The sequence below is a fragment of the Lathyrus oleraceus genome, chromosome 6 (genome assembly GCF_024323335.1).
Source record: "Lathyrus oleraceus cultivar Zhongwan6 chromosome 6, CAAS_Psat_ZW6_1.0, whole genome shotgun sequence".
Taxonomy (NCBI): domain Eukaryota; kingdom Viridiplantae; phylum Streptophyta; class Magnoliopsida; order Fabales; family Fabaceae; genus Lathyrus; species Lathyrus oleraceus.
In genome coordinates, this window is record NC_066584.1 from 150,968,701 (window position 1) to 150,980,755 (window position 12,055).

Here is a 12,055-nt window from a genome sequence, read left to right on the forward strand (position 1 = left end):
GCAAATCCTCAGTGGTGGTACAAGCCAGACCAACACTGTGTGTATCACTCCGGTGCTCCGGGTCACAACATCGAAAACTGCTACCCACTGAAGACTAAGGTTCAAGACCTTATGAGATGTGGAATTCTGAGCTTCGAGGACTCAGGCCCGAATGTTACAAAGAACCCATTGCCCGCGCATGGGAAATCTGTTAATATGGTCCAGGGATGCCCTGGGAAGTACAAGGTCAAATATGTAAGTCATATTAGACAGTCGCTGGTCGAATTACATCGGTTGCTGTGTCAATACAGCCATATGGAGCATGACCATGACAGATGCCGCATCTGTTCAGTGAACCGTCTGGGTTGTCGCCAAGTGCGCAGAGAACTTCAAGAGTTGCTGGATGAGGGTACCATTGAGATCCTTCAGAATCGGAATGTGGATAAAGACGAACCCGAGGTTAATGTTATATCTCCTGTGTTCAAGTTACCCGAGCCTGTTGTTATTCGCTATGATAGCAGTAAGTCGAAGGTCTCTCCTTCACTAGTCATCAAGCCTGCAGGCCCTATGCCTTATGCTTCTGATAAAGCCGTGCCGTTCAGATATAATCCCGTTGCTGTGCAAGATGGGGTAGAAGTGCCTTTGCCTTCAACCTCTGTTACTAACATTGCCGATGTAAGTGGGTTGACCCGAAGTGGTCGCGTATTTTCTGCACCTAAGCCTCAGGCTAGGGCTGTTGTTTCTGACACTGTTGAGCGTCCGGTTGGGACTGCTGTGAATATTCAGAATCCGACACTTGCTGTTGCCAAACAACCCTCCTCCTCTGTACAAAAGACTCCTGATTCTTCTGTTGGCCCGAGTGGCATTGTGAATGAAGAATGTGATGAGATGCTGAGGCTCATCAAAAAGAGTGAGTACAACGTTGTAGACCAGCTTCTACAAACGCCATCCAAAATCTCTGTATTATCTCTGCTGTTGAATTCAGAACCCCATAGGGAGGCTCTGCAGAAAGTATTGGACTTGGCGTATGTTGATCACGATGTCACTGTGGAACAGTTTGATGGTATAGTTGCAAACATTACTGCTTGCAACACTTTGAATTTCTGTGACGCTGATCTCCCTGAGGAGGGAAGAGACCACAACATGGCTCTACATATTTCTATGAATTGCAAGTCTGATGCCATGTCCAACGTGCTGGTGGACACTGGATCATCTCTCAATGTATTTCCGAAGACCACACTTGCTCGATTGTCATATCAGGGGCCTCCCATGAGGCAGAGTGGTGTTGTTGTGAAAGCGTTTGATGGGTCACGTAAGACCGTGATTGGGGAAGTTGATCTCCCAATCAAGATTGGACCAAGTGATTTCCAGGTTACCTTCCAGGTAATGGATATCCACCCATCATACAGCTGTCTCCTTGGCAGACCATGGATTCACGAGGCTGGCGCCGTGACATCCACCCTACACCAGAAGCTAAAATTTGTCAAGAACAAGAAACTGGTCGTGGTAGGGGGAGAAAAGGCTCTCCTGGTCAGCCACTTGTCTTCTTTCTCGTATATTGATGCTGAGGATGAAGTTGGAACGCCGTTCCAAGCTTTGTCTATTGATGAACCAATCGAGAAAAAGTCTCCTTCATTCGCTTCCTACAAAGATGCGAAACTGGCCATTGAATGTGGTGCAGTTGCTGGTTTAGGGAAGATGATTGAGCTTGAAGACAATAGATCCCGGGCTGGCATTGGCTACTGTTCTGGGGCATTTAATGAGCAAGGTTTGTTCAAGAGTGGATGATTCATCCATGCTGATCAACCTGAAGAAGCTGCTGCTATCTTGGAAGAGGATGCAGAGGATATGAACAATTTCATCATTCCTGGTGGTGTCTGCCATAATTGGGTCGTTGTAGATGTTCCTACAGTCATCCATAGATCAGAGTAATGGTTCACTTTGTTCAAAACCCTTCTCCCATGCCAAAAGGAGAAGTGATGACATTGTTGGCAGCATTTAATACGATGATGTTTTCATTCAATTAATGCATTGTTAAACATTTGTTTTTCCATTTGTTTTCACTTTTTGCTTTTTGCATGAAATCAGTGATCACAAAAAACCCATAAAAACAAATGAAAACAGATTTCCATCTGCATAAATGATTTGCTTGTTTAAGTACTGATCGGGAAAATAGCAAGTGTACTATTTCACCGATGTAGTAATAAAAGGAATTATCCTGAGTATCGATCTCGAGGACTGCGTAGGAACTATCAGTGTTGATAATGATTCAATTGAACAAAATATCCTTGGGTTGGTAAGTGAAGAGTGATTTTGCTTTGTAAAATACAAAGGAAATAAAGTAGAGATTTTTGAATGCAGACAAGTTAAACATGCTAGATCAAGGGTGTATGAATTGCTCTGAAATAAACTTAATCCTTAATTTATGATATCTATGTTCGAATGATTCAATATGGTTCTCAAGAGAAGTTTCCCCTAATTCCTTAGCCAGAAACCATTAACATTCAATTTTAAATCCCAATTCCTTAGCCATTCAAAAGAATATTAATCCCATGTATGAATATCAAGAATTTCCCATCATCACTATTAGATCCTCATTCCTAAGAGAAATTAGAGATGTTGTTATACACACAGTGATAAAGGGATTTGTCAGACCTCCTTTACCTCCAATTCAACACCTAATTTTCCAATACGGCAAGCATTACACTCGTGTTATAACAAATTGATTTCATAAAAACATAGACATTCATAACATTGTAGGAAAAAAGTTCATTACAAAAGCAATTCAGGGACACCCCCCTAGCATTGGGGGGTTTAGCTCATGATAATATTCAAAGAAGGTACAAATATAAGATTAGACATTACAAGAGATTAGATAGCTTCGATCTTCAATTGCTTCCGCGCTTGATGATCTCCGTTCTCCAAAAATCTTGATTCTCTCGTTCTCTCCGTTTCGTCCTTTAGTTTGTCCTTCCATTAGGTCTAAATAGTGTGGTACACATTGCAGCCAGGCCAAAAAGTCAAAAATGCCCTTCGGGATCACTTACATGAGTGAAAACAAGAAATCGGAAACTTCAGCGCACCTGCCAACACGGGCCGTGCCAAGCAACACGGGCGGCCGTGTTGGCTCTTCAATTATTTATTTTTTTGATTTTCCTTCAGACCTGCTGACACGGGCCGTGCCAAGCAACACGGCCGGCCGTGTCAGCCCCCCGGTTTTTGTATGGGAAAAAGGTTTTCTTGCAGCACGGGCCGTGTCAGGAGACACGGGCCGTGTTTGGCTCCAGGAATTTCCTTCTATTTTTTCTTTCTTTTTCTTTCACTCTTCCACTGTTGCCTTGGCACTTCCGACTCTTCAACTACTTCTGAAACATGCACAACACCATGGAAACGACATAAAACGCATCTAAAAACTTAAATTAACACCAAAAGCAAAATAAGCATAAATCTACTCAACTATGAAATACTTAAAATTCAAACACTCAAACACAAAATAAAGGGTTACCACATTGATGAATTTTGGCCGAGAACATGATGAAAATCAAGTTAAAATGTGACCGATCACAACCCCAAACTTATCTCATTGCTTGTCCTCAAGTGATGCCAGAGACAACAAACAGAGGTCACCCTAAAATTCCTTTTTACCACTATGCAGCCGATGTTATTCGCACCGAGTTTCCTACCTTCATGGTCAAGACGTTGGCCACCCAATCCGAACTATCCGCTACACCTCACAGTTCAGCACCTCTTTACCTGCAAGCTTTTCATACATCTCACACAATCTCTCAGGGTTAGCACTAAAGACTCAGTGTATGCAATATCGACTCTTAGTTTTTGAATAAATTCTACTTCTATTGCACAAACATAATTCACACACTTTTGGAGGACTTAGGGTTGTAACGGGGCTTAGGACAGGTAGGATAAATAACAAACGGATACACAAGGGGTTTGGCCTCGGCACTCCTGTTATGTTTCTTGTACCTGTGCTTATTTTGATATACAGGGGTTCGACATCGACTCTTTAACTTTACTCAACTGATTGAGTATTTCAAATGTAATCAAGTCGTCTAATTGGGACAAGTGCGTTTTGATGAGTTCTATTTTTCTTTTCTCTTTTTATTTCTTTTTCCGGAGCATTCAAAGAGCCTCCAATTTTTCTTTTCTCTTTTCTTGTAACAATTTTTCGCACACTTGTCCCTTTGGTATTAGATTTACCACCCCAAACTTAGAATTCACACAGTTTCCAAAATCCACAACATTTATGCCGAGCAAGGGTAGAAGAGATTATTATCTATTTTTTTTTCTTTTTCTGGCCATAGGGTAACATAAGCGGTTTACAAACAAACAAAATGGTTAAAGGCTCAAAGGGGTTCGCAACGGATAAAACGTACAAGGGTGGCTGGAAAGGCTCAAGGTTAAACAACAACAAAAATGCCTCAGTGTGTGTCATAATGCAGTGCTATGTCAGTAGAACGTACGCAAAACCAGAGCGATAGAGTCATACCTGGATTAACTCTCATGATGATCTCTTAGTATTTGGCTTTTTGTAATCTCACCATGTGGGGTAAACTTGCAGGTTCCAAAGCACTCTCTGTGTAATGTAGCTTCTTTTTGGTTCAGGTGTACCATACTTCTATCTCAATCCAGTTTTCATCCCACTGTGTCCAACAATAGTTTTTCTTCGACTGCATAAATTTCCAGGGTGCCTCGGGAGCGTGAGTTCGGGTTGTGTCTTTCATCCACTAACCATCTTTCCATCACGCCTCTGGTTTTTATCCATCAATCTGTAACCCAACATCCAAACAGTTGAAAATAAAAGAAATCAAAGGAAAATTACTTTAAAAATTGAAAAACCAAAACGGAAAATAAATTAAAACGGAAAATAAATTAAAACAATGAAAGGAACCCCCCCACACTTGAACTCAACATTGACCCCAATGTTTGAACCCAAATGCAAGAGGGACTTACAGTGCCTACTGCGGAGGAGGGTGCTGTGGAAATTGCAACATCATATGTTGCATCATCCTCTGAATATCATCAATGGCAGCCCCTTGACGGAGCTGCTCTGTCACGATCCGATCAATCTCCGCTCCCTGGCGAGCCTGCTCGACACGGAACTGATCCATGTCCATGGGTGTCCATCCAGCAGAGGAGGCTCCCATACCTCTGTGGTGAGAGGTGTGAGGGTGAGGAACAGCCCTCTCCCTTGCCGGTGCATCTTCCTCTCTCGTATCACCTGCAAAAAATTCATCTTCTCCCGCCTCTTCGGGGTCAACAGAGGTATACAACCAATTCTCATTGTTATCAACGTTAGTTTTATCAGTGTTCGGTAAGCGGAACAGCCTGCGTGTTCGGCTTACCAACACATACCCATGACGGCTTTGTTCGAGCATGCCTTGCGTACACAGGGCATTGAGGTCAAGCTTACCCAACGCCTGCATCGGGGTTTCTCCGTCCAACACCGGCCTACAACCACACCAGTCAGCAATTTGTGTTATCATACCTCCCACAGAAATGGCTCCTGAGCTGGCACGCCCCATGGTACCTAAATGGTCCGCGGCGAATGCCGCCACATTCACTGGTTCCTCATTCACCATGGCATGCATCAAAAATAACTCCCGCTTTGCCGCTACACCTGTACTATCTCCTCGTCCAAACAAGGTGAATGCTAACCCTTTTTGAGCATATCGGAAGCACGGGTTTTGAATCCATGATGCCTTTGCACTTCGGGGTTCGTACTGTGGTAAACCTGTAATAGAGGACCAAAAGGAACCTGCAGAAAAGTCATTTGGTACTGCCCCGGATCCTACCAATGGTAACCGGGGGCATTGCCCAAGCTGAATAACCGACATCGAGTAATCTTCGTTATAAAGTCGGAAACTCATAGTGCCAAAATATTCATAGACATGACCAGTCCAATTTTTTTCCAGTTTAAATTTAACAGTGCTTAGGAATTCTAGAGTGATGCGTTCATAGGTAGGCACATCAGCATGCATAAATTCAAAAATACCTAAATTGTGGAACATTTGGGATACATCATCTAGAATTCCTAATGCACTCATAGTGTCATCACAAACATACCTTGTAGGTACAAGCTTCCTTTTAAGGTGGGTCTTATACCTTTCGATATGATCATCATCCTCAAAAATGATTCCGTGTGCGTTTGGCATCCGCCGGGACCTTTGTCTCGGTCTTGAGGTCTCTACCACGGCCTTTCCTCGGTCGGCTCTTTTCGGGGGCATAATGGTCACCTGAAAAAGTTAGCAGAAAAAAATAGTGGAGATAGGGAAAAATAATACCGTCGCGGTGTAGAGTGCGAGAAACGGCCCAGCTTTTGTGAAGGAACTTTGAAAAATAATGGTTGGATGATGATGAAATATGAGGTTTAAGGTGAAGGAGGTTATGGAGTTTGAGAGATTTGAGAGAAAAATAGGGTTGGAAGAGATGAAGTGGCTGAAAAGTGAGTGTGGGAGTGGTAAAAGGTATTTAAAGACGTGTGGGCCCCACTCCAACGTCTCTAAAATTTAAAAAAAATTCAGAATTTTGCACTGCAACACGGCCCGTGCTGGACCACACGGCCGGCCGTGTTGCCTCCCTGGAAAATGTATGGGGACAAGGCCATGTGAGCAACACGGCCCGTGCTGGCACACACGGCTGCCCGTGTTGCTCCTCTGGAAAATGTATGAGGAAATTGGTAAGCCTGCAACACGGCCCGTGCTATACAACACGGCCGACCGTGTTGCACCCCTGTCTTGCACTTTTCTCTTTATACGTCCCCGGTTGAACACCTTAGTTGTTACCCCGTTCAAATTTTTCACCTTCACCAGTAGCACACTGTGATTACCTACAAACATTCAAACTCAAAAAAAAAATAGAAACACAAACAAATTCATTAGAGAGAAAAAATTGAAAACCCGTGGGTTGCCTCCCACGAAGCGCTTCGTTTAACGTCGCATGGCTCGACGGTTGTTCCTCTCATCCTGTGAGACGAGCAACATGTATTTGACCAATTTCTTGTCCTTGGTAATACGGCTTTAACCTCTGACCGTTGACTTTGAATGTATCCCCGTTTGCTTGATTCTTTAATTCAATCGCTCCATGTGGGAAAACTTTGTGAACAACAAACGGGCCTGACCATTTGGATTTCAACTTCCCAGGGAATAATTTCAATCGAGAATTATACAAAAGGACCAGTTGTCCTTCATAAAACTCTTTTTTCACTATCCTTTTATCATGCCATTTCTTTGTTTGGTCTTTATAGACCTTAGCATTTTCATAAGCACGATTCCGAAATTCTTCTAATTCATGGAGCTGAAGGATCCGAGAACTTCCTGCCTTGGATAAATCCATATTCAAAAATTTTGAAGCCCAAAATGCCTTGTGTTCTAATTCAAGCGGTAGATGGCAAGCCTTGCCGTAAACTAACTGGTATGGTGACATACCAATTGGTGTTTTGAAAGCCGTTTGGTAAGCCCAAAGTGCATCATCCAACTTGCTTGCCCAATCCTTGCGGGATGAGTTTACGGTCTTTTCAAGGATTTGTTTGAGTTGCCTGTTTGACACTTCCACCTGCCCACTAGTTTGAGGGTGGTACGGAGTCGCAATTCGATGCTTCACATTATACTTCAAGAGGAGCTTCTCCATAAGATGGTTCAGAAAATGTGTTCCTTCATCACTTATTAAAGCTCTTGGTACTCCGAACCTCGCAAAGATAGTCTCCTTTAGAAACCTAATCACCACTCGAGCATCATTAGTTGGTAGGGCCACGGCCTCCACCCACTTTGAGACATAATCCACCGCCACTAAGATGTACTGCTTCCCAAAAGATGGTGGGAAGGGACCCATGAAATCGATACCCCACACATCAAAGAGTTCAACTTCTAACATGGCATTTTGGGGCATCTGATTTCTTTTTGAGATGTTTCCCGTTCTCTGGCATTTGTCGCACTCTTTAATTATTTGTTGAGCATCTTTGAATAAAGTTGGCCAGTATAACCCAGATTGGAGAACCTTGGCGGCGGTTCTGTCACCACTAAAGTGTCCTCCATAGTCGGAGTCGTGGCATGCTTTCAACACATCCCTTTGTTCCTCCTCTGGAACACATCTCCTGATAAGTCCATCCACTCCTCTCTTATACAAGAAAGGATCGTCCCACAAGTAGAACCTGCAATCATGCACAAACTTTTTCTTCTTGTTAGCATCAAAATCATCGGGGATTATCCCACCGACCAGATAGTTTGCATAATCGGCAAACCAAGGCACTCCGTTGAAAGCGAGGATCTGTTCATCGACGAACTCGTCCTTTATTGGACGCTTGTCTTCTGTCTCTTCGATAGGTGATATACGGGAGAGGTGATCGGCAACAGTGTTCTCACATCCTTTCTTGTCACGAATCTCCACATCAAACTCTTGAAGGAGTAAGATCCACCTAAGAAGTCTTGGCTTAGAGTCCTGTTTAGCAAAAAGATACTTCAAAGCAGCATGGTCAGTATATTGCCTGAATTTATCAAAGGCGTACACTACGGCTAACAACTCCTTTTCAGTTGTCGCATAATTCATCTGTGCGGGGTTCAACACATGACTAGCATAATAAATGACATGTAACAATTTTTCTCGACGCTGCCCCAGAACTGCCCCCACTGCAATATCACTTGCATCACACATTATCTCAAAAGGCAGAGACCAGTCCGGGGCTACAACAATAGGTGCTGATACTAATTTTTGCTTTAGTGTTTCAAACGCCACAACACATTCTTTATCAAAAACAAAGGTATTATCCTTAACTAAAAGAGTCGTTAAGGGTTTTGCTATTTTAGAGAAATCTCTTATGAACCTACGGTAAAAACCCGCATGCCCTAAGAAACTTCTAATACCTTTTTCATTCATCGGTGGGGGAAGCTTTGAGATGACTTCAATCTTTGCTTTGTTCACTTCTATTCCTTTGTAGGAAATTTTGTGACCCAAGACTATCCCTTCACGTACCATGAAGTGACACTTCTCCCAGTTCAGGATAAGATTTGTTTGTTGGCACCTTTCTAACACCAGAGCAAGGTTAGTCAAGCAATTATCGAAAGACTTACCAAAAACTGAGAAATCGTCCATGAAGACTTCCATATGCTTCTCAAGCATATCTGCAAAGATTGATTGCATGCATCTCTGAAACGTTGCTGGTGCATTACATAACCCGAATGGCATTCTTCTGTAGGCAAAAATACCAAAAGGGCATGTAAATGCGGTCTTCTCCTGATCCTCTGGTGCAACAGCTATCTGATTGTATCCCGAGTAGCCATCGAGGAAGCAATAATAGTCATGACCGGCTAACCTTTCCAACATCTGATCAATGAATGGTAAGGGAAAATGGTCCTTCCTGGTGGCAAGATTCAGTCTTCTATAGTCGATGCATACCCGCCAACCAGTGACTGTCCTTGTTGGTATCAACTCGTTCTTCTCATTTTTTATCACTGTAGTTCCACCTTTCTTTGGCACCACATGAACCGGACTTACCCACGAACTATCAGATATGGGATAAATCATCCCTGCATCTAACAGTTTAACCACCTCTTTTCTGACCACTTCCTTCATTGCTGGGTTAAGTCGTCGTTGAGGTTGGACAACCGACTTGTGATCATCTTCCATGAGAATTTTGTGCATGCATATTGTGGGGTTTATTCCTTTCAAATCCTCAATAGACCAGCCAATAGCACTCTTATGTTTTTTTAAAACTTTGACAAGCTTATTTTCCTGAAGAACTTCTAGATGTGAACTTATGATGGCCGGGCACTTACTCTCTGTGTCTAGGAATACATATTTGAGGTTTTCCGGGAGTTGTTTCAATTCGGTCCCCTTCTTTTGTTCATCTTTCTTTTCTTCCACTAAGGGTTGCCGTAAATCTTCCCACCGGTTGTGCCGATAACCTTTGAAAGGTGGTGATGCTTCCATCATGACTACTACTTCCATATCTTTCTCGTCAACTATTTCCTCTTCGTTAAAAATTGATAGACTCAACACTCTTTCCAAAGCTAATTTTTGTGTTGTCAAGCAATTTTTCTTCTCACATATTTGATCAATTATCTCAATATGTTGACTAGTGGCAACGTCATCCTTGTACTTCATGGTGTTTCGCACATCAATTTTTAACTCTTCATCATACACTTTCAAAGTCATCGTGCCTTCTTCTATGTCGATCAAACATCTCCCGGTCTCTAAAAATGGTCTCCCCAAAATGATTGGTATCTCTTCATCTTCCGGCATCTCCAAAATGACAAAATCCACCGGAAACACAAACTTGTCGATCTTTACTAGCACATCTTCTACTATCCCATAAGGTCTCTTCACAGAGTGGTCAGCAAACTGGAGTGTCATTCTTGTATCTTGAATTTTTCCTATCCCCAACCTCTTATAAATGGACAGCGGCATAAGGCTTACACTTGCTCCCAAATCAATTAGAGCTTTCTTGAAGGATCTATCTCCAATGGTACAAGGAATAGTCACAAAACCTCGATCCTTCTTCTTCACCGGAACCTTCATACCCTGCAAAATGGCACTACAAGTTTCCGTTAGAATGATCGGGTTAGTCTCTATGGTCCGCTTCTTCGAGATGATGTCTTTCATGAACTTCGCGTAAGTAGGCATTTGCTCAAGCGCCTCCAAGAACGGGATGTTTAGCTCAAGCTTTTTAAACATCTCCAGGAACTTCTCAAAGTTTTTTTCATGCTGCCCTTTCTTCTTATTTCTTGTTGGGTATGGTAGTTTGACGGCCGGTTTTGGATCAATAACTTTGTCTTTTACCACTCTTTCATCACTAGTGACCTCTTCGTTCACGACCTCATTTTCTTTTATCTCTAGATCAACTTCAAGCAATAAGTCTTCTTCTTCAGAACTCTTTTCAGGTACTTCTTTCGACTTACCATTCCTTGTGGTCACCGCATTCACATGATTATTTTCTCTTGGATTAGTAATCGTAGAACTCGGTAACACGCCTTGTTGTTGAGAACCCGCTAGTTGTTGGGCTATCTGACTCATCTGTATTTCAAGATTCTTAATTGAAGCACCTGTGTTTTTTAAATTACTTCGAGTCTCTTCTTGAAATTGAGAGCTTTGAGCGGCCATCTTTTCAATGGCAAGCTCCCAATCAGCTTTTCTTGGTACCTGTTGCTGAAACTGTTGTTGATATGGTTGTTGTTGCTGAGGTCGAAACTGTTGTTGCTGTGGTTGGTTCTGCACATGTCCTTGTTGATCCTTCCATGAGAAATTTGGATGGTTTTTCCAACCCGGATTGTATGTATTCGAATAAGGGTTGTTCTGCCTTAGAAACTTAATCTCCTCAATTTGTTGTGCGGTTGCAACGCAATGTGCAGTAAGATGAGGTCCTCCACAAATTTCACAATTACTAGCTTGCGTTGGTTGAACCGGTTGAACTTGTGCCACAGTTTGAGTATCGATAGCCATCTTCTTCAGTCTTCTTTCTACTTCAGCTGCTATTTGATCTTCCATCTTCACCACTTGACTTGCCAATTTCAGGTCAATTATCCCTCGGGTTGACTCACACTGCGGTCATACAACTCCAGGTGCTCATTGGCTGCAATGGCTTCGATAATCTTTTTAATACCGGTGGCCGTTGTAAAGTTGGTTGAGCCACCAGCTGCTGTGTCAATGAGTTGCTTAGTCTTCATCCGAAGACCATTTACAAAATTCTGCATTTGCTCCGTTGCATCCATATTATGTGTAGGACAAGCAACCAACAATCGTTTAAACCTTTTATACGCATCTCCAAGTGACTCTCCTTCCTTCTGTTTAAAATTCACTATGTCGTACCTCTTTCGGATGTACACAGAGGCCGGAAAGTACTCGTTGAGAAAAGTTGTCTCCATCTGTTGCCAAGTTGTGATGCTTCCAGCAGGTAAAGAGTAGAACCACTCTTCAGCATCTTCTGACAATGTAAACGGAAACATGACCAGCTTCTTAGCTTCCTCAGAATGTCCCTCAATCTTTAACGACGTAGTCATAGTCAGAAACCTTTGCAAATGCTTGTTGGCATCTTCGTTAATTTTTCCTGCGAAAGGTCTCCTTTCTAGTT

General features: G+C 42.7%; 1 protein-coding gene across 1 annotated transcript; it reads right to left on the reverse strand.

Moving 5' to 3' along the window:
- Positions 1-6,954: 6,954 nt before the first annotated feature.
- Positions 6,955-11,472, reverse strand: LOC127094492 (uncharacterized). The gene is made up of 4 exons (XM_051033320.1): positions 10,279-11,472; positions 9,060-10,230; positions 7,990-8,732; positions 6,955-7,791 (listed from the first exon to the last, which is right to left on the reverse strand). Exons 1-4 carry the CDS (start codon positions 11,470-11,472, stop codon positions 6,955-6,957), a joined length of 3,945 nt encoding a protein of 1,314 aa, XP_050889277.1.
- Between the last annotated feature and the right edge of the window lie 583 nt (positions 11,473-12,055).

Excerpts from the sequence above, each read along its gene's own strand:
- LOC127094492 (XM_051033320.1), bottom strand. The coding sequence starts at position 11,472 with ATGGAAGATCAAATAGCAGCTGAAGTAGAAAGAAGACTGAAGAAGATG. Across the intron at positions 10,231-10,278 it reads GGATAGTAGAAGATGTGCTA|ATGCCGGAAGATGAAGAGAT; the intron begins GTAAAGATCGAC and ends GTCATTTTGGAG. Across the intron at positions 7,792-7,989 it reads GTGACAGAACCGCCGCCAAG|TACATCTTAGTGGCGGTGGA; the intron begins GTTCTCCAATCT and ends TTTGGGAAGCAG.